Source organism: Cimex lectularius, unplaced genomic scaffold, assembly GCF_000648675.2.
Source record: "Cimex lectularius strain Harlan isolate CLEC.00 unplaced genomic scaffold, Clec_2.1 scaffold176, whole genome shotgun sequence".
Taxonomy (NCBI): domain Eukaryota; kingdom Metazoa; phylum Arthropoda; class Insecta; order Hemiptera; family Cimicidae; genus Cimex; species Cimex lectularius.
In genome coordinates this window covers 100634-123603 of record NW_019392891.1, presented here as the reverse complement: position 1 = coordinate 123603, position 22970 = coordinate 100634, and the positions used below count along the sequence as shown (strand labels likewise).

The 22970-nt window shown below is 36.1% G+C and overlaps 1 protein-coding gene and 1 non-coding gene across 2 annotated transcripts in view; one reads left to right on the top strand and one right to left on the bottom strand.

The window, feature by feature from the left end:
* Window positions 1–22970, top strand: part of LOC106674051 (tubulin alpha-1A chain) — a 64443-nt gene that overhangs the window by 39875 nt on the left and 1598 nt on the right. Inside the window, exons 5-7 of the mRNA XM_014406492.1 lie at window positions 1422–1661; window positions 1720–1910; window positions 18628–18724. Coding sequence (XP_014261978.1) covers window positions 1422–1661; window positions 1720–1910; window positions 18628–18724 — 528 coding nt within the window. The remainder of the gene's footprint in view (window positions 1–1421; window positions 1662–1719; window positions 1911–18627; window positions 18725–22970) is intronic.
* Trnai-aau lies at window positions 19883–19956 on the bottom strand. The gene has a single exon. It is a non-coding gene; the product is annotated as a tRNA-Ile (tRNA).

Sequence of the window (22970 nt, the reverse complement as noted above, 5' to 3'; positions counted from 1 at the left end):
TTGAATTTCTTCTGCCTGCGGGATGAGGACCCGGGGGAGCACGGTCTATAGGCCTATTGTCCTGGCCGTTGTACAAATTCAACACCCTCTTTTCCGCCTTTTACCTCATATGCCGGGCCGGAAGAATAACCGCTTGCTAGGGCGTCGTATAAACATTGAAGACTTCCACGCCCGTCCTCTAGTCGATGTGGCTTGGGAATGTTCTGAAACTTTGAGCTTCAATCTGTAAAGGCTACTCCAAGGTAGGAGCATCTTGACCTGTTGCACGTCCTCAAGCATATTCTTCTCTCAACCCTTTACTTAGTACTCTTTACTTGATTTTCCTCAAACGTACTCAAGGTACTCATACTGGCCTGTTGGTGCTCAAAAATATTCCGGCTCAAACTTTTGCTTAGTTCTATTCATTCTGTTTGGCGGTTTCGTGGATGGAATACTGGCGTGTTGAGTAAGCTCAAGCTTATAATCTGCTTAATCTAGCACTAAAATTTTTCCTTTCTGACCATTTCTACAGGCTGAGCCAAGGTGCTGAATACTCATAACTTGAACTTAAAGACAGCCATACTTTAAAGTAGTGGTTTCCTTCCTGTTTTGGTCTACAGATGTGTTTCGGCTTTTCACTGTCTTAAATGCTGATATTGTTCTATTCACCTAAGCTAAAGAACGCATCTCAAAAACACCAAATCAAAGAGGATAGTTTAGTGGCTGGTCCTGTGGTAGACCTGAGAAGGCGATGAGAGCCCGTGGTGGATGTCCTTGTGCCAGATGGTTGTAGAAGTACTGGTACGGATTGTACAATCAGGGGCATCTACCGACTTGTTAGCTGCTTGAAAACCGTTTTGCTTTAGTACTCAATGAAGAAGGATCATCTGTTGGCTGTTTACTCCATTTGTGTTAGTCTCAAATCGTTGATCAGATTTGACCCTCTGCTTAAATATCAGGTTACTGATTGTTCACCGGCTGTTCTTTAGAACGTGTCAGGATTGACATAGTAGGGATGACTGCCTGCAGTTGAAACATAAGTAAATTGTAGGCGACCATCACATCATAAAAGGTATCTGTAGAGAGATTATTAGTCCTGACATAACGGCTTTAGCTGTTTTTGGTTCTTCTGAAATTAGGGCGTATTTGTATAATAAATGAGGTACTTATGAGGAATGTCATGGTAAAATGGCACTGTTGTGGCATAAAAAATACTATTTGAGTTCAAACTTTTCATACCTTCAATTGGCAGATTATGCCATGTTGATCTAAAAATAAATTGGATCTCTCGTACAAATATAAAAATAGGAGTACAAAATTTGTCCAATAATCATCATTATCACCACCAACTTTAGTAGATCTAGATCATTGATTTATATGTTTATATTATAGTTTTAGTAAAATATTTTACAATTTTTAAAGACTGAGCATCTTTTTTCTAGGTATCTACTGCTGTAGTTGAACCTTATAACTCCATTCTTACTACTCACACCACCCTCGAGCACTCAGATTGTGCTTTTATGGTCGACAACGAAGCTATTTACGACATCTGCAGAAGGAATTTGGACATCGAAAGACCGACTTATACCAACTTAAACCGTCTTATTGGCCAGATCGTATCGTCCATCACCGCGTCCCTCCGGTTCGACGGGGCTTTGAACGTCGACCTGACGGAATTCCAGGTCAGTAAATGTTAGAAATTTCTTTCGATTGTTGTTTTAAGTCAAAATTCTGTTTTAGACGAATCTCGTACCTTATCCAAGGATCCATTTCCCCTTGGCGACATACGCTCCGGTCATTTCGGCCGAGAAGGCTTACCACGAGCAGATGACAGTGGCCGAAATTACGAACGCCTGCTTCGAACCGGCAAACCAGATGGTCAAATGCGATCCAAGACACGGCAAATACATGGCATGTTGCATGCTCTACAGGTACTTGATCAACTTTGTCTATTGAAGCTAACAGTATTATTTTTAAATTGAGTCGTGCCATTGCCGTTGTTGTAAATTTGTCTTGGGACGTGAAGCTTGATCGTCTCTCAGGTCAGTCTATGTTCACATCAGTTACAGAGGGAAATATGACTAAAGAAATAAGGATAGGTGGACTAAAGTGATGGTAGTCGACCGTATTCATCACCACGCAAATTCGTAATGAATAAATTTCTCTGATATTGAAACGGCTTAAGAATCTTAAGAGATCCATTACAGTTCGTGGTCCGATTGACCTATTAACATTTTTCAATGAATTAATATTTATGAAAGGTATTGGTTGATATAAAAAAGTCAGCGTCGCGAGCGAGATTCGAACCTACAATACTTCGGCTAAATACGCCGCTACTCTAACACTTGAGCTATCGATTGATCTCGATCCGCTCGGACACTAACTTCCCATCTTAACCTCACGATCACGATAGCTCAAGTGGTAGAGTAGTGGCGTATTTAGCCGAAGGTCGTGGGTTCGAATCCCGCTCGTGACGCTGACTTTTTTATCTCAACCAATACCTTTCATAATATTAATTAATTGGAAAATCTTTAGAGAGTTGTGCTGATATAACAGACAAATTTAGTGAGGATACTGAATTTGCGACATACCAGGCTCCATCGGACAATTGATAAAATAAGCATAATAAAATAAAAGTAGACTAGGTTGGGACCAGGTCCAGGCAACATTTGCGTTAGAATGAACAGTAAAACGGAAGAAACGAATCAGTGCCGATGCCAGAAAGAAGAAGAAGCACCGGTTGGGTGGGCTATGCAGGCTGAGCTTCCTTCTCTTGGCAGAGGAAAGCCAAGCTTCAATTAATAAAGTAGGAAGTTTATGGGCCGACAAACAGCTAAGGCCATCGCCGGCCCTCTGCGTGTTTTCCTTCTTTTTCTCTTCTTTCGCGAGTATTTTGTTTAGAACTGCACCCTTTTAAGCGTCTCGATCGTTGATATCCTAGAATGCTAGTCTCTCGTTTGAACCTCAGGCTGTCAAATACAGAATATAAACAAAACATACAATACCTATATACACATCACCGCAAACGTAGATCTGGTCACATTCACTCCTCCAGAATACTCGATATTCCTCGGGGCGGGGTTATAAGCAATCTCTTCGTTTCACGCTAATAAATTACATTTACTCTCCGGACATCATACACTCACCCCAGAGTACTCGATATTCCTCGGGGCGGGATTATAAGCAAAACCCTTTCTTTCACGCTAATAAATTACATTCATTACAATAAATTAACACAAACACAACACTCGAAACCTAAATCTTAATGAAGTGGTCCTGATAATGGTGGTGATTGCACAATGGACATTAGATATTGAAACGGCTTAAAATCTTGAGGGAGTTGTGCTTATATAACAGGCAAATTTAGCGAGGACACTGAAATTGCTGCATACTAGGCTCCTCAAACCATTGGTTAAGAATAAGCCTAATAAAAATAGCCTAGGCTGGGAATGTATTCAAATATTTGCATTAGAAAGAACAATAGAACAGAAGAAACAAACTGTGCCGATGCCAGAAAGAAGAAGAAGCAGTGGTTGGGTGGTCTATGCAGGCTGAGCTTCTTTCTCCTGGTAGAGGAAAACCAAGGCTTGAAAATTACCATTAACGAAGCTTTAGGATCTGATGAAAACGTTAAGATTAATAAAGTAGTCTAGACAATGGTGGTGATTGCACAATAGATTCGATATTGAAACGGCTTAAGAATCTTGAGGGAGTTGTGCTGATATAGCAGGCAAATTTGGCGAGAACACTGAATTTGCGGCATACAGGTTCGTCAAACCTTTGGTTGGTGGTACATTCTTTGGGAATGTATTCCACGCAACATTTGCATTAGAATGAACAGTAAAATATTAGAAACAAATTTGTGCAGATGCCAGAAAGAAGAAGCTGAGGTGGGGTTATCTCTGCAGGCTGAGCTACCTTCTCCTGGCAGAGGAAAACCAAGGGTTGAAATTTACCCTTAACGAAGCTTTGAGATCTGACGAAAACCTAAAGCTTAATAAAGTAGTTTAGACATTGGTGGTGATGGCAATAGACAAAATCGATTCGTAAAGAAGCCAACTTCTAATAATCGAAATCTAAGCAAGACAATATCAATGTTTTGATGTTGTAAAAGAAAAGTAAACAATTCAATTTATATGTACAAAATTTCACGCAATATGTATAATGTTTAAGTTATACAATCAACAGGCAAATTCAGTCAGGACGTATCGCTCTTAATCTATGGCATACCGATGCCAAAACCACAGATCCATCAAACCATTAGTTAAAAATAAGCACTACTTCGGGAATATATTCTAGGAGAGTTAAGACGCGTAAGGACTAAAATGAACAGTACAATCAGATCAATTTAAACTCATGATATACTTACATCTCTTAAGACAGTCATATCAAAATTTGCCGATGATATAGCAATCCTTCCCCCGTCATACCTTCAAACCTATCTTTTCTACCGGGAAGAGTAAATGATACAAATAAACAAGACTAAAAGAATTTTGTTTTTACACATCAACGAATTACAAGCGACTGGCATGGAACTATGTCCATGGTCTTCCATGAATGGGAAGACTAAAGACAGGAACAGAAACTTTTTGACTGGCGGCCTAAATTGTGATTGACTGTCAAACTATTCATAAACAGTAGTGAAGTCGATATGAACATACATAACTTTAGGGTTGAACTAAAAGTTCTAATATCCGTTTAATACAGACTCGTCCATGGACATGTTCCCTAGGAAGAAACAAATACCTAAAATTCCACCCTTACCGCCAGTAGGCATCCCCCATTTAACGCAATATGCATCCTACTAAAACACTTAAAATTGGACTGTGGACTTTTCTTGAAGTATAAAAAGTGAGCAGGAACTATATTGGCAAAAATCAAGTTTAAAATAGCGCAAATAATATATTTACTTGCAGTTATTATAGTTATAAACAGTGCTTGAATTTCCGTTGTTTGGTAATTCGTCAATCCTTGTATAGATGGCGAAAGCAGCAATTTACAAAGCATTAATTCTTGTCAGATTTTATTCCTGTGTTACATTAGTAATTTTACGATTTTGTAATATTTGTGCAGCAATTTTTACAGCGAACTTGAGTACCGATGAGACTTGCTTTTGTGATACTATGGCATAAAATACGTGTCTGAGTGTTCTTGCCAAAGGGCATTAGGAGAGAAAACATTATTTCAATTAATTAACCTTTATGTAAGGTATTGGTTGAGATAAAAAAGTCAGCGTCACGAGCGGGATTCGAACACACGACCTCAATACGCCCCTGTTCTAACCACTTGAGCTAGCATGACATCGATCCACTCGAATACTATTTCCCATATCAACCCAACCTTACGAATTTCCCCTCCTTTTTGTCATTTTTCCAATTCGTAAGTTTTGGTTGAGATGGGAAGTAAGTGTATGAAGGGATCGAAGTCACGATAGCTCAAGTGGTAGAGCGGCATATTTAGCCGAAGGTCGTGGGTTCGAATCCCGCTCTTGACGCTGACTTTTTACCTCAACCAATACCTTACATAAAGATTAATTAATTGAAAGGTGCTATGTGGTCAATCGGTCCACGAAATTTAGTGAATTATTTCAAGTAATTTTTTCAAATGTTGTTCTCAGGCTGTTGTGCATTGCAGACCGGATTTATATGAGAAATGAAATATAAAATAGCTAAAATGAAATTTAAAAATAGCTTTTTTTCCATCAAATAAATCTTTTTAACTAAAAATTACAGTCCTGGCTCCTTTTCCCTTTCACTAATAGTAGACTCCTTGTCTCCTCCCTCATCTTTCCTCTCTTTGACTAGAGCTATGTCGCTTATGGTGAACTTTCTGAGGAATAAGAAAAGCGACTGAAAATACTGATTAACTTTTGTTCTGATTTATTTTCGGCACCCCCTAAATTTTCAACTTACTTTAGTTCAAATCCTCTATCCACTCTCTTAAGTCCAGCCCGTTTGCCAATGACCTCTGATGAAGGATTCGGGTGTGTGATGCTACAGAAAAAATGATACAACTGTAGGTGTACACTTAGCTGCTACTGTCGCTTTTGAACTGGCGGGAACGTACAAATAGTGGCATATATTTTTTCTATGTCGAGCTTTAAAGCATCGGTATGAGTATTTATCAGGAAAAGTGGCACATTTTGAGTTACGCCAGTTTTTTCTTGTTTAGTGGAGGATTTTATGCTGTACCGAAGTCACATTTTCACAATACGTAAGACTAAATTCACTAATTTCGTGGTCCGCTTGTCCAATTAATATATTACAATTAATTAAGGTTTTTAGTTGAGATAAAAAGTCAATGGCACGAGCGGGATTTGAACCCACGATCTTCGGCTAGATACGCCGCTGCTCTACCACTTCAGCTATCGTGACCTCGATCCAATCGGACACTAACTTCCCATCTCAACCCTACCTTTTTGAATTTTCCCTCCTTTTTGCCAATTGTCAAATGTCGTGTAATCGAATTGGATTCTCGGCGACAAATGAAATGGCCACGGATACAGGGTGTCCCGTGGGCAGACGTCAATACTTTATGAGGTCATTCTGAATTACAAATTAGACGGGAAAATAGCTGTCCAATGTCTGATTCTCAATTGTATTCCAGATACTTTTTAAGTTATATCAACATTTCACAACTTTATTACAAAAATCCATTATATTTAGTCGTCTGATTGACCAAACTACTTCTTTCAAATAATTAATCTTTTTATGTAAGGTTGTGTTTGAATTGAAAAACTTAGTGTTACGAGCGGGATTCGAACCCACGACCTTTGCCTCAATACGCCGTTGCTCGACCACTTGTCACGATACCTCAAATGGTAGAGCAGCGGCGTATCTAGCCGAAGATCGTGGGTTCGAATCCCGCTCGTGCCATTGATTTTTTTATCTCAACTAAAAACCTTAATTAACTGTAATATATTAATTGGTCAAGCCTACCACGAAATTAGTGAATTTAATGGATTAACTGAAGTACACTTCACTAAAGCTCTCCGTGGCCATTTCATTTGGCGCCGAGAATCCAATCCGATTATACGACATTTGAAAAATGGCAAAAAGTAGGGAAAACTCAAAAGGTGGGGTTGAAATAGGAAGTTGATGTCCGAGTGGATCGAGGTCACGATAGCTCAAGTGGTAGAGCAGCGGCGTATCTAGCCGAAGATAATGGGTTCGAATCCCGCTCGTGCCATTGACTTTTTTTATCTCAACTAAAAACCTTAATTAATTATGTAAAACAATTTTGAATCAATAGTACAAATATGTTTTTCGTAATGTGAAATTAGTATAGGCCCTGATGATGACTTATAATAAGTCGAAAGATTCGCAGTAACAACTGATTTTTCTTTATTATTCAAAACCATACTTTGATCTAAATTGTTCGAAATTATTCTAGTTTCTTCTTTTATTTTAATAACATTTTTAATTATAATATTGTTTTTTCATAATTTTAAACATGTTGTCGTTTAACTTTTACATTATTTTATAGTTTCAACGATTTTTTTATGTTTTATTACAATATTTTTAATAATCAATAAAACCTTTATTTCAATAATTAATTAGTTATTTAAAATAACTAAGTAGCCCTGACTCCAGAAGGAAAGCACATTTGGGACAAAAATAATCTTAGTAAAACATACTACTTCGATATTTATGCTCATTTGTTAGGTTTGTATGTTGTCTATTACCATCAGAAAAAAATTATTACACTTAGAGTCATTGATTGACCACAATTGTTGTTAGAGCAAACAAACTAACTTAAATTACTGAGAGCCAAAATGCACGAAAAGTGTCACAAGCGAAAAAGGGGTAGTTTATTAGGGGCAGGTACAGCTGGATTTTTAAAGTTTTGTGTTTTCCCTTACGACCTGGAGAGAGGAAAGACAATATTGATGGATCATGACAGTTTTTATCGTCAACAACCGTAATGACGTGTACTTAATACATAAGTAAAAAAAAGTAAACTTCCAATTGGCTGTCCTGTATTTTTTTTTTTTTTTTTTTTGTTGAGTAGTGACACTTGTCTATCTACCTCGTCATAAAACCTCCACCTTTGAGAGGTCCTTCCTTGTTCGAATCACACATCTCTGGAATTCTCGTCCTTTGCCAATCCGCATAGCATCTCTTACCACTTTTAAACCTCTCCCGTTCCAACACCTCATCTTCCTCAAAGCAGAGAAACATAATTCACGATATTAATTGCCTTTGCATCATTAGGAAGCTTGTTACCTTCCGTTTCTCAACTTTTAAGCTTACAGTTTGTGATTATGTTCGCAAAAAACAGAGAATTCTTTATCTATATCACTACTTTTCCATAAATTCTTATTGTTGCTATTATTATTTCTATTTTTTATATTTTGTATTATGTGATTTAATCTAACTTATTTCACTATATGTTAACGTCAAACCTTCATTAATTCAAGTGCCAGATTTGAAATTTTTTTGTAACCTTATCGTTATTCTTAGGGGGATTCTAGTCCCATAAAGAATTCTCTCTCACTCTCTCTCTCTCCCTCTCTCTCTCTCTCTCTCTCTCTCTCTCTCTCTCTCTGTGTGTGTGTGTGTCTCAAATTAACCTTTTTTAAAATCATTTAACCCTTTTTTAATTCAAAATAACCTATTCTTTAAAGCATAAAACAACTTAGGAGATGGTATGAAATATAAGCAGGTATAGTAAAATTAATGTGTATTTTAGGTTGGTTTTTAATATAAAATAATTGGGTTCTTAAAAGACAATATAAAATCTCTTTACAATTAATATTAAAAGTGATATACAAATTAAATATATAAATAAATCCATTATATTTCGTGGTCCGATTGACCAAATAACTTCTTTCAATTAATTAATCTTTTTATGTAAGGTATGAGTTGAAATGAGGGGAGTTGTTGCCCGATTGGATCCAAGTCACGATAGCTTAAGTGGTAGAGCAGCGGCGTATTTAGCCGAAGGTCGTGGGTTCGAATCCAACCCGTGACACTAGCTTTTTCATTTCAACCAATACCTTATATATAAATTCACTAGTTTTCGTGGTCCGCTTGACCAATTAATATCTTTCAATTAATTAAGATTTTTAGTTGAGATAAAAAAGTCAGTTCTGCTAGATACGCCGCTGCTCTACCACTTGAGCTATCGCGACCTCGGTCCACTCGGTCACTAACTTCCCATCTCAACCCCATCTTTTTGAATTTTCCCTCCTTTTTGCCATTTTTCAAATGTCGTGTAATCTATTTGATTCTCGGCGACAAACGAAATGGCCACGTCGTGGGTTCGAATCCCGTTCGTGACACTGACTTTTTTATCTCAACTAAAAACTAATATATAAAGTTTATAAAAAATAAAGTATTATTCTTTTAACTTAAGATAAACGGATATAAAATTAAATATAATGATTCTTTTAATAACTGAAGATTTATATATATAACATATACATATATATGTATACACATATATACATAAATGGAACTAAAAAATTGTTATTTTATATTTTTTTTAAATCTGAAATTATGACAACAATTTTTTTATATTGAATTTCAAACTTTTAGTTTTAATGGAAACTAATTTGCCCAATTATTTTGTATGAAATAATTCTCAAATATACAGGAATTTTGTTTGACACACTCATATTTCATACCATTTTCTGAAGATTTTCAATGCTTTAATTAAAGTGTTAATTTGAAATAAACGCAGATTAGTTAGCAATTAAGAAATGTTAATTTGACGGAAAAGGGGTAGACTTGTAAAAAAACCATACTTTTTATGTCTTTACATTATACGCATTGCACAAACGTTATATTTTCTGCTGTTAATTTGATATTTAAAAAAGATTAATTTATAGTTAAAAGGGTTAAATTGACGTAAAAATTATATTATACGGATTTCTTTACATTTCTACACACATTGCAAAAATTTTATATTTCCTACATATTAGAATTCAGACGGATTTTAAGGAGACGTCTGAGGAGGTTTTACTGTTTGAGTTTGAGATTAATTCACAGTTAAAAAGGGTTAATTTGGTTAATTTAAACGGTTTAAGTACAGTACATTTTATTGTTTGAGTTTGAGTTTTTTAAAGCTTCAAAAAATAGTTAATTTGAATTGAAAAGGGAGATAATTTGAAATTTAAAAACACTAAAATGATATTTAAAAAAAGTTGGTGTCCGAGTGGATCGAGGTCACGATAGCTCAAGTGGTAGAGCATCGGCGTATTGAGCCGAAGGTCGTGGGTTCGAATACCGCACGTGACACTGACTTTTTTATCTCAACTAAAAACCTTAATTAATTGGTCAAGCGGACCACGAAAACTAGTGAATTAAAAAGAAGGTTAATTTCACGGGAAAAAGTTAATAATAATAAATAATACACAATCGGTTATTCATTTTTTAAAATGAACTTTTTAAAATATCTCTTTAAAATATTCTCCTATCTGAAGCGCGGAGTTGGCCTAATTGGATTTTGTGACATCTTAGAAAGGGTTCGTGGGCGTTGTTTACATTCGTTTCGGAACAGAACTAAATTGAAGTGAGTCTTATTTGAGCCAAATCAAAAATGTCTCCTGAAGACTACTTAATTCCTCGACTTGAGATCTGCGCAACCATGATTTTAGCTCGCTTAATGAATTTGGTCTTAAAGAATTACCTTATTAGGGTTTAAATTAAAATTTTTTTTAAATTTTCGAATTCATATAATATGATGGATTAGTTTGCTCCGCTTAGATTAATATACAGGATGTCCTTTTTAGATTTCCCGTGTGAATTTTTCTTAAACCATGAAGCTAAGAAAAAAAAATTTAGTGTAGTTTCAATTTTATCTTTTCTTGAAGAAAAATTGTACTAGGTACTTCAAGCCCAGTTCAACTTCAAAATTTCATTTACAACTTATCATTGTTGGATATTGCTTCTGTAGTACGATGTAAAAAAAACCTGTTATTATTCTGTGAACCTGATGTGTTTTAGAACTTCTTTCCCTTCATCCCTACCACGTAGGAAAAGTTAAACAGGATAGGCTATACATGGTGTCCCAGTTCCTTCTGACGAAACTCAGGGAATCGATTCTACTCTTCGTTTGGAACAAAAAATGTTAAGGAGAAAATTTTCGATAAGTTCTCTATTAGATGAAGAAGTTTCTGTGAAATTTGACAAGTTGTAGGTTTTTTTTTGTAACCTCAGTAGAACGTGCAATCATGACCAAAATTTTAAATTTTGTAATTTTGACATGTTTCAACTGATATTGGCTAACATTTTCTGTCATTCAGATTATTGCAAATAGAAGTATCTTACGGTAAATTTAGCGTTATTTCAAATGGTGTAATTGGATTTATTGTAGTCTCAACATTTTGGAAGTTGTAAGCTTTTTTATGTGGTAAGGTAGTGAAAAGTTGAAAAAACCTAAATTGACGAATATCTTCAAAATGGAGAACTTTCCGAAAATTTTCTCCTGAGCATTTTTTGCTCCAAACGAAGATTATAATCGATTGCCTGAGTTTCGCCAGAAGGAACTGGGACACCCTGTATACCGGTCACTGGTAACCCAACACGGGTATTCAATAATTATACCATTAGTTCGTTATGCCATGAGAAGGAAAAAATTGCCACCCATGTCATCTTTGAATGCATCATGTCAGTGAACACATAACCTAGGGTATCTAGATGGGCAAACTGGATTGCACCAATATCCTAGAATTGGTGTAGTTTGGTCACCATTAATATCTAATATTTGAAGGCAACGGTTAAATATCAAGGAATTATCGTTGACAAGAAATTAACCTGGAACCTTCACCAATAATGGCCAACAGACGGACATTAGGTAAAAATTAGTGACTAAACTCAAAAATGGCATATTGGCTATACAGTGTCTTTTTTTAGATGGTCGGGCTGAATTTCTCTTGATCCAATACACTATAAAAAACATGGTTAATATTTGTCGAGCTAGTTTGAAATTTTTATCTTTTTTTGCAGAAAAATTATGCAGGGTACCTCAGACCCAATTCAACTTCAAAATTTCAAATATATCCCTTATACATCCTGACAAATTATTTTAAATAATTTTTTACGTTGAAAACAATCGTGCAATTGGATTTTACATTGGTCAAAGTTATGGCAAAAAGAAACTGGCGGCGTAATTTCGACGAGGAGGTAAATATTTTACTGTATGTTCTCGAAAATCCGAATTCCTCTCCGAAATGTTGGAAGGGTTTTAGGTTTTTCAAAAAATAAAATTAGATATGTACTCCCGACTTACAATTTTATGCCGCTCTCATCTTGTCCAGGGACTTCGGGACTCTGCTTATGACAGGTGTCTAAAGTTCCTTGCACAAAATTCGATTTGGGAGGCTGAAGAAAACGTCCTTCCATATATCCAAGACTGATGAATCCAAGTTCACCCCAATTTCTTATCTTAAGGTTCAAGTAATTCTTTTGGATCAAAGTTGATAAGATCAAGACTAGGTCATAACAAACCAAACCACTGTGGACAGACCAGGATGAAAGGCCCAAGCTGCGGGTCCACTTCAAGATAGGGATAAGCATCGATGGTCGATGTTTTTGACTATCGATGGTGGGCTGTCGATGTTTTATAAACTTTTTTCAGTTTTTCCTAATTTCCACTTTTGTGAATAGGGAATGACCCATATTATTCTGATATGAAAATGACCTATCAGGAGTTGTTCAATTTATTTGCCTGGAACATCTGTTCGCTCTGAACTATTATTTTCCAAAGCTGGACAGATTATTCGGAAAACCAGAAATCGCTTAGAGGATAAATTTCAAATATATCCCTTATACATCCTGGCACATCATTTTAAAGTATTTTGTATGCTGAAACCAATGGTGCAATCGAATTTAACATTGTTCAAAGTTATGGAAGAAAGAAATCGGCAGCGTAATTTCGCCGAGGAGCTAAATATTTTACTTTACGTTCGCGAAAATACCGAATTCCTCTCTGAAATGTTGGAAGGGTGTAGTTTCAAATTTTACCTTTTCTTTAAGAAAAATTGCACTACGTACCTCAGGCCCAGCTCAACTTCAAAATTTCAGTTACGATCCATATTGCGTCTGTAATGCCATGTAGAAAAAACCTGTTAGTATTCTGCGAACATCCGTTTTATAACTTCTTTCTTTCAGTCCCTACTACTTTGCAAAAATTATATATATATANTATATATATATAGAGAGAGAGAGAGAGAGAGAGAGAGAATCCAGCTCGACTTCAAAACTGACACGTCATTTTAAAGGAAATTTTACGCTAAAACAATGGTGTATTCCCATTTTAAATTGTTTTTAAGGGTTTTAAGTTTTAAAAAAAATGAAAGATGTACTTCAGACTTACAATTTTAAGCCATATCTTGTCCAGGGTCTTCGGGACTTTGGTTATGACAGGCGTCTAACGTTCCTTGCACAAAATTCGATTTGGGAGGCTGAAGAAAACGTCCTTCCATACATCTTAGACTGATGAATCCAAGTTTACCTCTAATGGCATACTAAACCGTCGGAATTTTCGAACCTGAGCAGAGAAAAATCCGAGACTTTCGTTCTCTAGTCGTCATCAGGTGGCTCGCAGTATGAAGGTTTGGTGTCGGAAATAAATTAATTAGTCCTTATCTCTACGTCCAATGAATGTTCGGGATACAATTCTTTGTAGGTGAAACTGATCGTCTAACCAAACAAGAGTGAGGTTATAAATTAAAATAAATAAACAAAGGTAAAGAAACTACCCGTTAACCCTACCCCTATGGGTCCTAGGTGATCTAGGACGTTTGGTGGGAATTCCTCGGGATGTCAATTTTGTATTTGAAGATTTATGGTTGTTGGGAGGTTTGCATGAAGTTGACGATAGCGGGGGTCACATCAATGAAAGGACTATACGTCGGTCAAAAAAAATGGAACATCGAGGATTTTTCTGAAGATTATGGATTTGGTTCTTTAGATGACGACGATTTTGGAATGTTTGGCTGAACCCGACACTTCCAGTCCGAAAGTCCATATCGGCTTCGCAATGGTGTCATATGCTTTTGCAGACTTTTGCTTATGAGAAGTCGTGAAAGAATCTCTAAAGTTTCATTACTTCTTGTCGTCGTACGATTATCGTCTGCCCCCTTGGCAGACGATTATCAGTATTTTGTTCAAAGTACCGCACCTTGAAGCAGTTGGGAGAGGTATCCGATTGTAGTAGACCGGAGGAGAGTAAAGGTTATGTGAGTGGATTTTTCTGGGTTAAATTTTACTTTCACACCATGACTTCAGCAGAGTGAGGTCTTCCTGAAGGTTTCTAGTTGAAACGAGTGAATCCAACTGTATATAACGTGTAGTACGGGGACTAGAACTCTGCCCTGTGGGACAGGCGAGGATAAAGTATGTAGGGATGACGTGGACCCTTCAATAACTCGTAAGTACCGGTCAGAGAGGTATCTCGAAGGGCAAGGCAGTAAGTATCTAGAGAGAAGAAAGTCTTTGAGGAAGAACATCTGATACCAAACTCGATCAAAAGCCTGATCCATTTCAAGAAAGGAAACAATTCTGTTCCAAGGAAGACAGAAATAACAGCTACATCGCGGCGGCACTGCTGAGTGACAGTTGCGAAATGAAAATGTCGGTCTGGGATTAACGATGGAAAGATCGAAGTCCAGGAGCTTGTTTTATGTATAGGGGTGCATTGAGGATGAAGTTGGAGGTCAGCTTTGCAGCACCTAGCATCACCAAAAATAGTTTCATTAAAATGGCGGATTCCACGTCCTTATTCCCCCTCTCTGCCAGATATTTAACATTTCAAAAGAAAAAAAATATCAATAAGTTATGTAATTTTATTAGAGTATAACACATAAGTAAAACTTATAATTTTTGAAATATAAAAATTGTCAAGAATTCGTGAGGCTTACAAATAACGGAATAAAATTTTGGGGGTGAAATAACCAAGTTGGACAAGTTCGTGAATAAGACCCTCTGGGACAAACTTCCCTTCAAATCTCGCCAACTTGCCAACAAAATTAAATAAGAGTCGATTGGGCGGTTTAAAGTTGTCGTGCAAATAAACCCACAAACTTGGGCTAAAAGCGGTCTAAATATGGTACTTTGTGAAGTCCAAGTACGTAATCTTGCAAGATGTGGAATACAAGAGGACTTAGATATAACTTATTTATTATCTAAAGCATTTTTGTATATTTTTTTGTGATGAATAATGTTTAAAAAATGAAAATTTATTATCACTTTTTGCCATCGTAATTAAAATCTTTTTCATCATTATAAACCCTGGATCTAAAGTTACGTCATTTTTCACGAATTTTCTATAACTGCCGTTAAGATCATTATTATGCTAAAAGAAAAATTTCTCTTTTACTCATTTGACGCAAGACAAATAAATTTCTCCTCCAAGGGAGCTTTATGCTTTTATGCTAAGATTTATTGAAAATTTGTTTTGCTCTGATTATATAATTAATTTTTCTTCGACTTGAATACTTTGTAGCACTTTCTGAAAAGTTACTATCGAATTTCATTACTGATTATCTTATGAATCATGAAAGATTTCTTCATTTTTGCTGATTTAATCAGCTTTCTATCTCTTATAATGAATTTCTTACAGACAGAAAACTTTTTTTTTATTGCATTGGCGGTTGATCTAAGGGTTCTTTGTCACAAAGACTTGGTAAGGAAGTCATGTTCCAGATCGAGCGGAACAATTTCCGTAACTAGATGAGAAGCTTTGAGTCTTAGTGAAAGATAGATTTTTTTCCCCTTGCCGGCTGTATTTATTTTGAGTCGTGGGTTCGATTCATTCTCACGAAGGCAATTTACTTGGGAGGATTCGACTAAAGTGAGAGTCCCATTCCCAGGCTTATCGTTGACAGAATCCTTTCGTTGTCACAGAATCTATTTCCTTGGAATACACTAAAAATATTACAATACGATTTAAAAAAAAAGGGGGATGGAAACTCTTTCAGGAGAAAATCGTTTTATTCGATGGAAAATATTTATAACAGGTCTTTTCAAACTGGACTAAATTCTATATTTAATGTGTGGTGATTAGTGACCGTTAATCGATAATTATTCAGAAATCGTGAAGTGCGGTCTGGTGTGACGTAGGTTTCTGAAAAACATTTTCTTTATCGTGACACGTTTCGATCTTTATTGAGATCATCTTCAGGGCTCAATAAAGATCGAAACGTGGTTGGTGGTTTTTATTCACATCCCCGAATGGACCTTCGTGAAAGAGAGTTTATAACATATATAACATAAAAGGTAAACCTTCCTCTTCCCGGGGCTTGTCGGTTTCGGCTGGCTGGGCCTCCTAGAGCCATGGCCTAAAACTATCCTTGGCCAATGTCTCCCAGTGTCCAAAACATCTTTATGTTTCGTTGTCTTGTCACTTTATTTAAACCAATTCAAAAAAACAGAAAAGTGCACACATTAAAATTTCTCACTCTCAGATTATAATATCACGATTTATAACACAGAAACAACTAGAAAACTAAACATGCCTTTCATATTTTTTAATGCGCAGTTCTTTTTTTATACAATCTTGATAATTTACCTTTTTTTTTCAAATTTTATTTTATTTATTGCTATCTATGCTTGGAATTGTTTAGAATTACAAAAGAGATCGGTCCCTGGGTTACTGAGACTGGATGAGTAAGGGAAAAGGTCATTCATGCTAGATTGCGTATGGGTATCACCAAACTCACACACAACTCTTTCTCTCTCTTTTCTAAACAAGGGTTTCGCATCAGCAGAGGTTATATGAACCCTCGGGGTGCTGATGATTTTGAAAAAAACCTAGTATGTCGGTTTCGAATCCCCCCTGCGTGCGGGGCCGCTGGATTCGAACTCGCGACCTTTACCTTACATTGATGAGCGCCATGTCACGGACTATTACCACTGGCCTTTTCCTCAGAAAACCATACACGAACTGAAGAACGAAAAACGCTAAATTTATATTGTGACATTGTCCCAGGTGATGAACCTGTAATTCGATCAGTCAACATCTCGTCTTCGTCGGTGGATCTGGGTCATCTCACCCTGCTTTCTCCTCTAACAACCACTGGAGATCGTGAAAAGCCCCCCCCCCAAAAAAAAGGAAAACCACAATCATCTGAAACGACCAAAATATAGGAAAGTGTCATAGATAAAACATAGAGGATGAAAGTATGGTATAAAAAAAAAGCCGAGTGGTTAAGGCGTCAGATTCTCGGCTAGTAGATCCCGCGGTCGTGGGTTCGATCCCCTCAGTCGCCTCTGGACTTTTTCTGACGCCTAATGGAACCGGTGGCCGCAATTGAAAGAAATTGACAAGGCACTCATCAATGGAAGGGGATCGGATCTCAGCGACCCTGAATTTGTCCCAACCCCCTTAAAAATGAGTTTCTTCGATGGAAGAACACCGGTACAACGGGGGCTCAAGTTCACATTTGTGTTGCGAGACCCTCCCAAAAAAAATGGAGTCAGGGATAAAGTACAATAAGCTGTACAGCTCAGCCGCAGTGCTCAGGAGGGAACTCCTTCAGTCCTTGGTATCCATTAAAAAAAAAAAAATGGTACCAAAAACAATTAATTCCCTACCTCAGTTTGAAAAAGATTTATTCTAAAAATTGTATCAACTTCAAGCTTTAATCAATTATATTAATCATAACGATTAGCAAAGCTCGTTTGACAATGGCATTGATTTGTCTTAAGATACAAACATACAAAAGTTGTATTGTGTTGAGGAAACAGAATACAAATTTTGACATTACAGTCCTCAAGAATAGTACAAATTAACGTATTTTTACCCCACCATTAATTCATGAAACACAAATTCATAAAAGACATTAACAATGAGGAATTTTGTTATCTTAAGTATTAATTATTTGGAGATCGTGAGATGCGGTCTGGCGTGACGTAGGTTTAGAAAACATTTTCTTTATCGTGCCAACGTTTCGATCTTTATTGAGTTCATCTTCACGGCTCAAAGTGTTTGTTTTCTATGTAGATGTGTCCTTATGGTGTGTCGTGTTGACAGTGCATATGTCTGTAGAATTTGTTTAAAGTGTCTATAGGTATTATATTGGCGGCACTTAAACACAATTTTTTTTTCTTTTCAACTACGAGGTTATATGAACCCTCGGGGTACTGATGTTTTTGGAAAATCCCATTTGTAAGTATGTCGGGTTCCAATCCCCCCTGCATGCAGGGCCCCTGGATTCGAACTTACAGTGATGAACGCCGTGTCAACGCATAAACCGTTGCGGCCACCGCCCCACAAATCTCTTTATGATGTGATAATCACTTGTAAAATTGTGTAATTGTGGAAAAAAAAGGAACTTCTATTTATAGGCATTTCTGTGTTGATGTGTGCCTGTGATTTTTTAAAAATAATTGTACTTATTAGCGAGAATGAACGGGGTCAGGTTAGAGAATGCAATTTATTAGCGTGAGTGGAGAAGCTTCATCCCCATTCACCCCGAGGAATATGCTTACGAGATCAACATGATTTTGTTAATTATACATAGAGTTTGATACTGTGAATTCTAAGAAATTGAAATGTTTGAAATACAATTAAACTCTTAGAAAAATAAATACAGCACGATTAGAACAATATTCCATATCTATTTCTAACCGAGATTTATTTCAAAACAGATGTGAAATTATTTTTCTCCCTTTTTGAATGAATGATGATTTTCTGTTTTAGAGGTGATGTCGTACCAAAAGACGTTAACGCAGCGATCGCAACTATCAAGACGAAACGTTCAATCCAATTCGTCGACTGGTGTCCGACTGGATTTAAGGTAAAAAATAAAATTTTCAAAAAATATTTAATATGGACATAGCTGAAAATTTTGCATTGTATCATCAACAAATTTTGGGATGGAAATCCAATGTTTCATGAAAATCTACACAATTAAGCTAATGATTTTGTCCTTATTCAAATCAAGCCTGTTGCCAGATGATTTTCGGTATAATCAAAATGCCAAAGGCGTAAATGAAAAAGCAGGCCTTTCTACGAGCCTGATGAATCCAAAGAATTGATAAATAAATTTTTATAAAGAAATCTAAATTTTTAAAATTTTATATTTTAAGTGAAGTATATTGAAAACATCAAAGCTATGAATCATGATATGAAGGAAAAAAGGTAGAGGGAAGAAAAGCATGTGGATTATTAAATATAAAACCTTTTCTGGAAAAACCTGCCATGTATGTAGTTTATTTAATGTTTCTATAATAATAATAATAATCTTTATGTAAGATATTGGTTGAAATGAAAAAGTCAGTGTCACGAGCGGGATTCGAACCCACGACCTTTGGCTCGATACGCTGCTGCTCTACCACTTGAGCTATCGTGACTTCGATCCACTCGGACACTAACTTCCCACCTCAACCCCACCTTTCGTACTTTCCCTCCTTTTATGCCATTTCCAAACGTCGTGTATTGAGGATTCGATTCTCGGCGACAAATGAAATGGCCACGGAGAGCTTTAGTGAATTATTTTTACTTATTGTACCTAATAAGTAAATCTACGTCTAATGCTAATATTATCTTTGTATGTGTGGTGTGGATAAGCATTGATAAGCTGTGTGCATTAACCTATAAATGGGATATTCTTTTATGTACTTAGTTTTATGGGCGGAAATGAGGAATATTTCAAGTTTCAAAGATGGGAGCTGAGGAACATTAAAGTTTAATTTGACAAGTAAATAAGGAGACTCGTTCTGATAATTCATAAGTTTATAAAGAAAGATGAGGTCAATTTTTATTTTTTCCAAAGTTGAGCTATCAAAGGAATCCAAAATACTAAAGTAGTCATGTATAGAACATTTTAAGTTTGTAAGCTATCTTAGCAATTTATCCATTATATTTAGTGGTCGAATTGACCAAATTATTTCTTTCAATGAATTATTCTTTTTATGTAAGGTCATGGTTTAAATGAAAAAGCTAGTGACACCAGTGTCACGAACGGGATTCGAACCCACGACCTTCGGCTCATTACGCCGCTGCTCTAACCACTTGAGTTATCGTGACTTCCATCCATTCGGTCACCAACTTCCCATGTCAACCTACTTTTCAAATTTTCCCTCCTTTTTTGCCTTTTTTCAAATGTCATGTAATCAGGATTCTTTTCTCGGCGACAAATGAAATGGCCACGAAGAGCTTTAGTGAAGATTTACTTCGTTTTACATTTTATTGGATGGATTTAATAATAATAATAATTCCCTAATTTCGTGGTCCGCTTGACCAATTAATATATTACAATTAATTACGGTTTTTAGTTGAGATAAAAAAGTCAATGGCAAAAAGGAGGGAAAATTCCAAAGGTGCGGTTGAGATTGGAAGTTAGTGTCCGAGTGGATCGAGGTCCCGATAGCTTAAGTGGTAGAGCAGCGGCGTATCAAGCCGAAGATCGTGGGTTCGAATCCCGCTCGTGCCATTGACTTTTTTATCTCAACTAAAAACCTTAATTAATTGAAATAATAATAATTTTAAAAACATAATACTTAGAGGTTTGGTACTTAGAGGTCATCATTGCTCTCGACTATCTTCTAAGCTACCAGAATGGAGTTAGAAGATAAAATATCTGTATCGAGTAGGTTGTAAAGATCTTGTTGAAATGTACCAGGATGGGACCAAAAATTCTCTCTTGTTGGTCGCCGGACCGACCAAGAATATAAATCGATTCGCTTTCATGACAAAAGACGTTTGTGAAAACGAAAAACACTTTTATGAATGTTTTAAACAACCCTGTGGCCTCCTTTGGAGATATTTCATAAGGGATGAGGGATCTTTCTGTCATGTCCCTAGGCGATCCGATGAAATATTCTCCCCCTAGGAATAATTTAAACCAATTCTGAACATTCATGACATGACTCTGCTCGTATCTTGCGTGAGCCTTTGAAAAGTTTTTGCGCTGAAAGACACAAATTCATTGACTTAGATCAGAGATTGTACAACATTTATTAGAAAATTTCAGTCAATTCTCTCTGAATCAGAGTCAACACTAATTAGTTAATTGTGCAATGAATATTTACACTGGCTAAACTTGGAAATGCCTGAAGCATAACTCTTGTATAATTACAAAGGGAGCACATGCTTAATTAATATAACAATCAAAGGCAAATATTCTGTTATTAAAGCCCTGGAGTTTTCTTATAAAATTAAATATAAAATTAAAGCAACAAAAATGATTGGAGGTGTATAATTTAAAGTAAAAGGACAATTCAGAAAGTTTTATGTATTATAAAGTATGGAACGTTATATATTTCTTTTATTACAAAAATGAACGATTATAAATATAAAACGATAAATTATACATAAATGTTTATTTAGAAATCGTGGGATGCGGTCTGGTGTGATGTAGGTATCAGAAAAACATTTTCTTTATCGTGCCAACGTTTCGATCTTTAATGAGATCATCTTCAGGGCCTGGGATACACAGAAAACAAACTCCTTGAGTGAGTAGAAATACTTTGATTGAATATATAAAAAATATATTTGCATTGTATAAATTCACTTTTCCACATCCAAAATGTAATTGTTATATGTAAACAATGTTTGTAAATCCCAGGCCCTGAAGATGATCTCAATAAAGATCGAAACGTTGGCACGATAAAGAAAATGTTTTTCTGAAACCTACATCACACCAGACCGCATCTCACGATTTCTAAATAAATATCGATTAACGGTCACTAATCACCACACACCTTTTTTATAATTATCTTCAAATTGCCATTTTCCATTTATGCTCGAAAAGAATTGTTTGAACAGCAAGTTATCAGGAAAACGCTCCTAGGCCACATCAAAACACTTAATGGGCAGGATCGATAAAACAATGCCTCAAAACCGCCGCAGAAATATCACGATTGAACATTCTTCCGTTATCAAGTTGGAAACAAGTGATCTAGTAACCTTTAGCTCGTAACTTTCCCTGGGTGGGGTCTCTGGTTTGAAGGAGCTAAAACAATGTTGGTCAATACAGCCTTTCTTTAGGACATTTCTGTGATTTTAATCAACCCAACCGCGACAGGTCATTGTCTTTGCTCCTAAGACTAAGAATAAAAGCTATTATGATCTAAAGCCGTGGATTTTTTTTACAAAGAAAAAACCTTCCTATTATCCTACATTTAGAAAATAGACTGAGGGAAGTCAAAAGAAACTCGTCCGAGATCAATAAAACTGTCTTGATCAATATTTAAAAATGCTAGAATAATGTATAAACGGTGTTGAGTTTCTATGAAAAAAACCCTATATTTTAAGTTTAAAAGTGATTAAAATTGTATACAGGGTGTCCCGTGGGCAGACGTCAATACTTTATGAGGTCATTCTGAATTACAAATTAGACGGGAAAATAGCTGTCCATTGTCTGATCCTCAATTGTATTCCAGATACTTTTTAAGTTATATCAACATTTCACAACTTTATTACAAAAATCCATTATATTTAGTCGTCTGATTGACCAAACTACTTCTTTCAAATAATTAATCGTTTTTTGTAAGGTTGTGTTTGAATTGAAAAACTTAGTGTTACGAGCGGGATTCGAACCCACGACCTTTGCCTCAATACGCCGTTGCTTGACCACTTGTCACGATAGCTCAAATGGTAGAGCAGCGGCGTATTTAGCCGAAGGTCGTGGGTTCGAAACCCGCTCGTGACACTACCTTTTTCATTTTAACCAACTTACATAAAAAGATTAATTAATTGAACAGAAAAAAACGCACGATAAAGAAAATGTTCTAACGATTTGTAAATAAATATCGATTAACGGTCACTAATCACCACATATTTATACATAAATTTCTGTTTTTATTGATCGTTTTAAATGTTCTCTCATCGATTCCCATCCGGTCGAAGCCACCCGCGCAGTATAAGCGATCTATTGCAGTAATAAAACACTTTCGTACATTATTCCCGCGGAATCGAAAAGAAAAACCAATGAAAAACAGATGAATAATGCACTATCTGTGAATTAGTTAACAAATGTTTCTCCAGACCCAAGAAACCTTAGATTCCATCGACAAATACAAAGCTGGTTAGCTAAGATG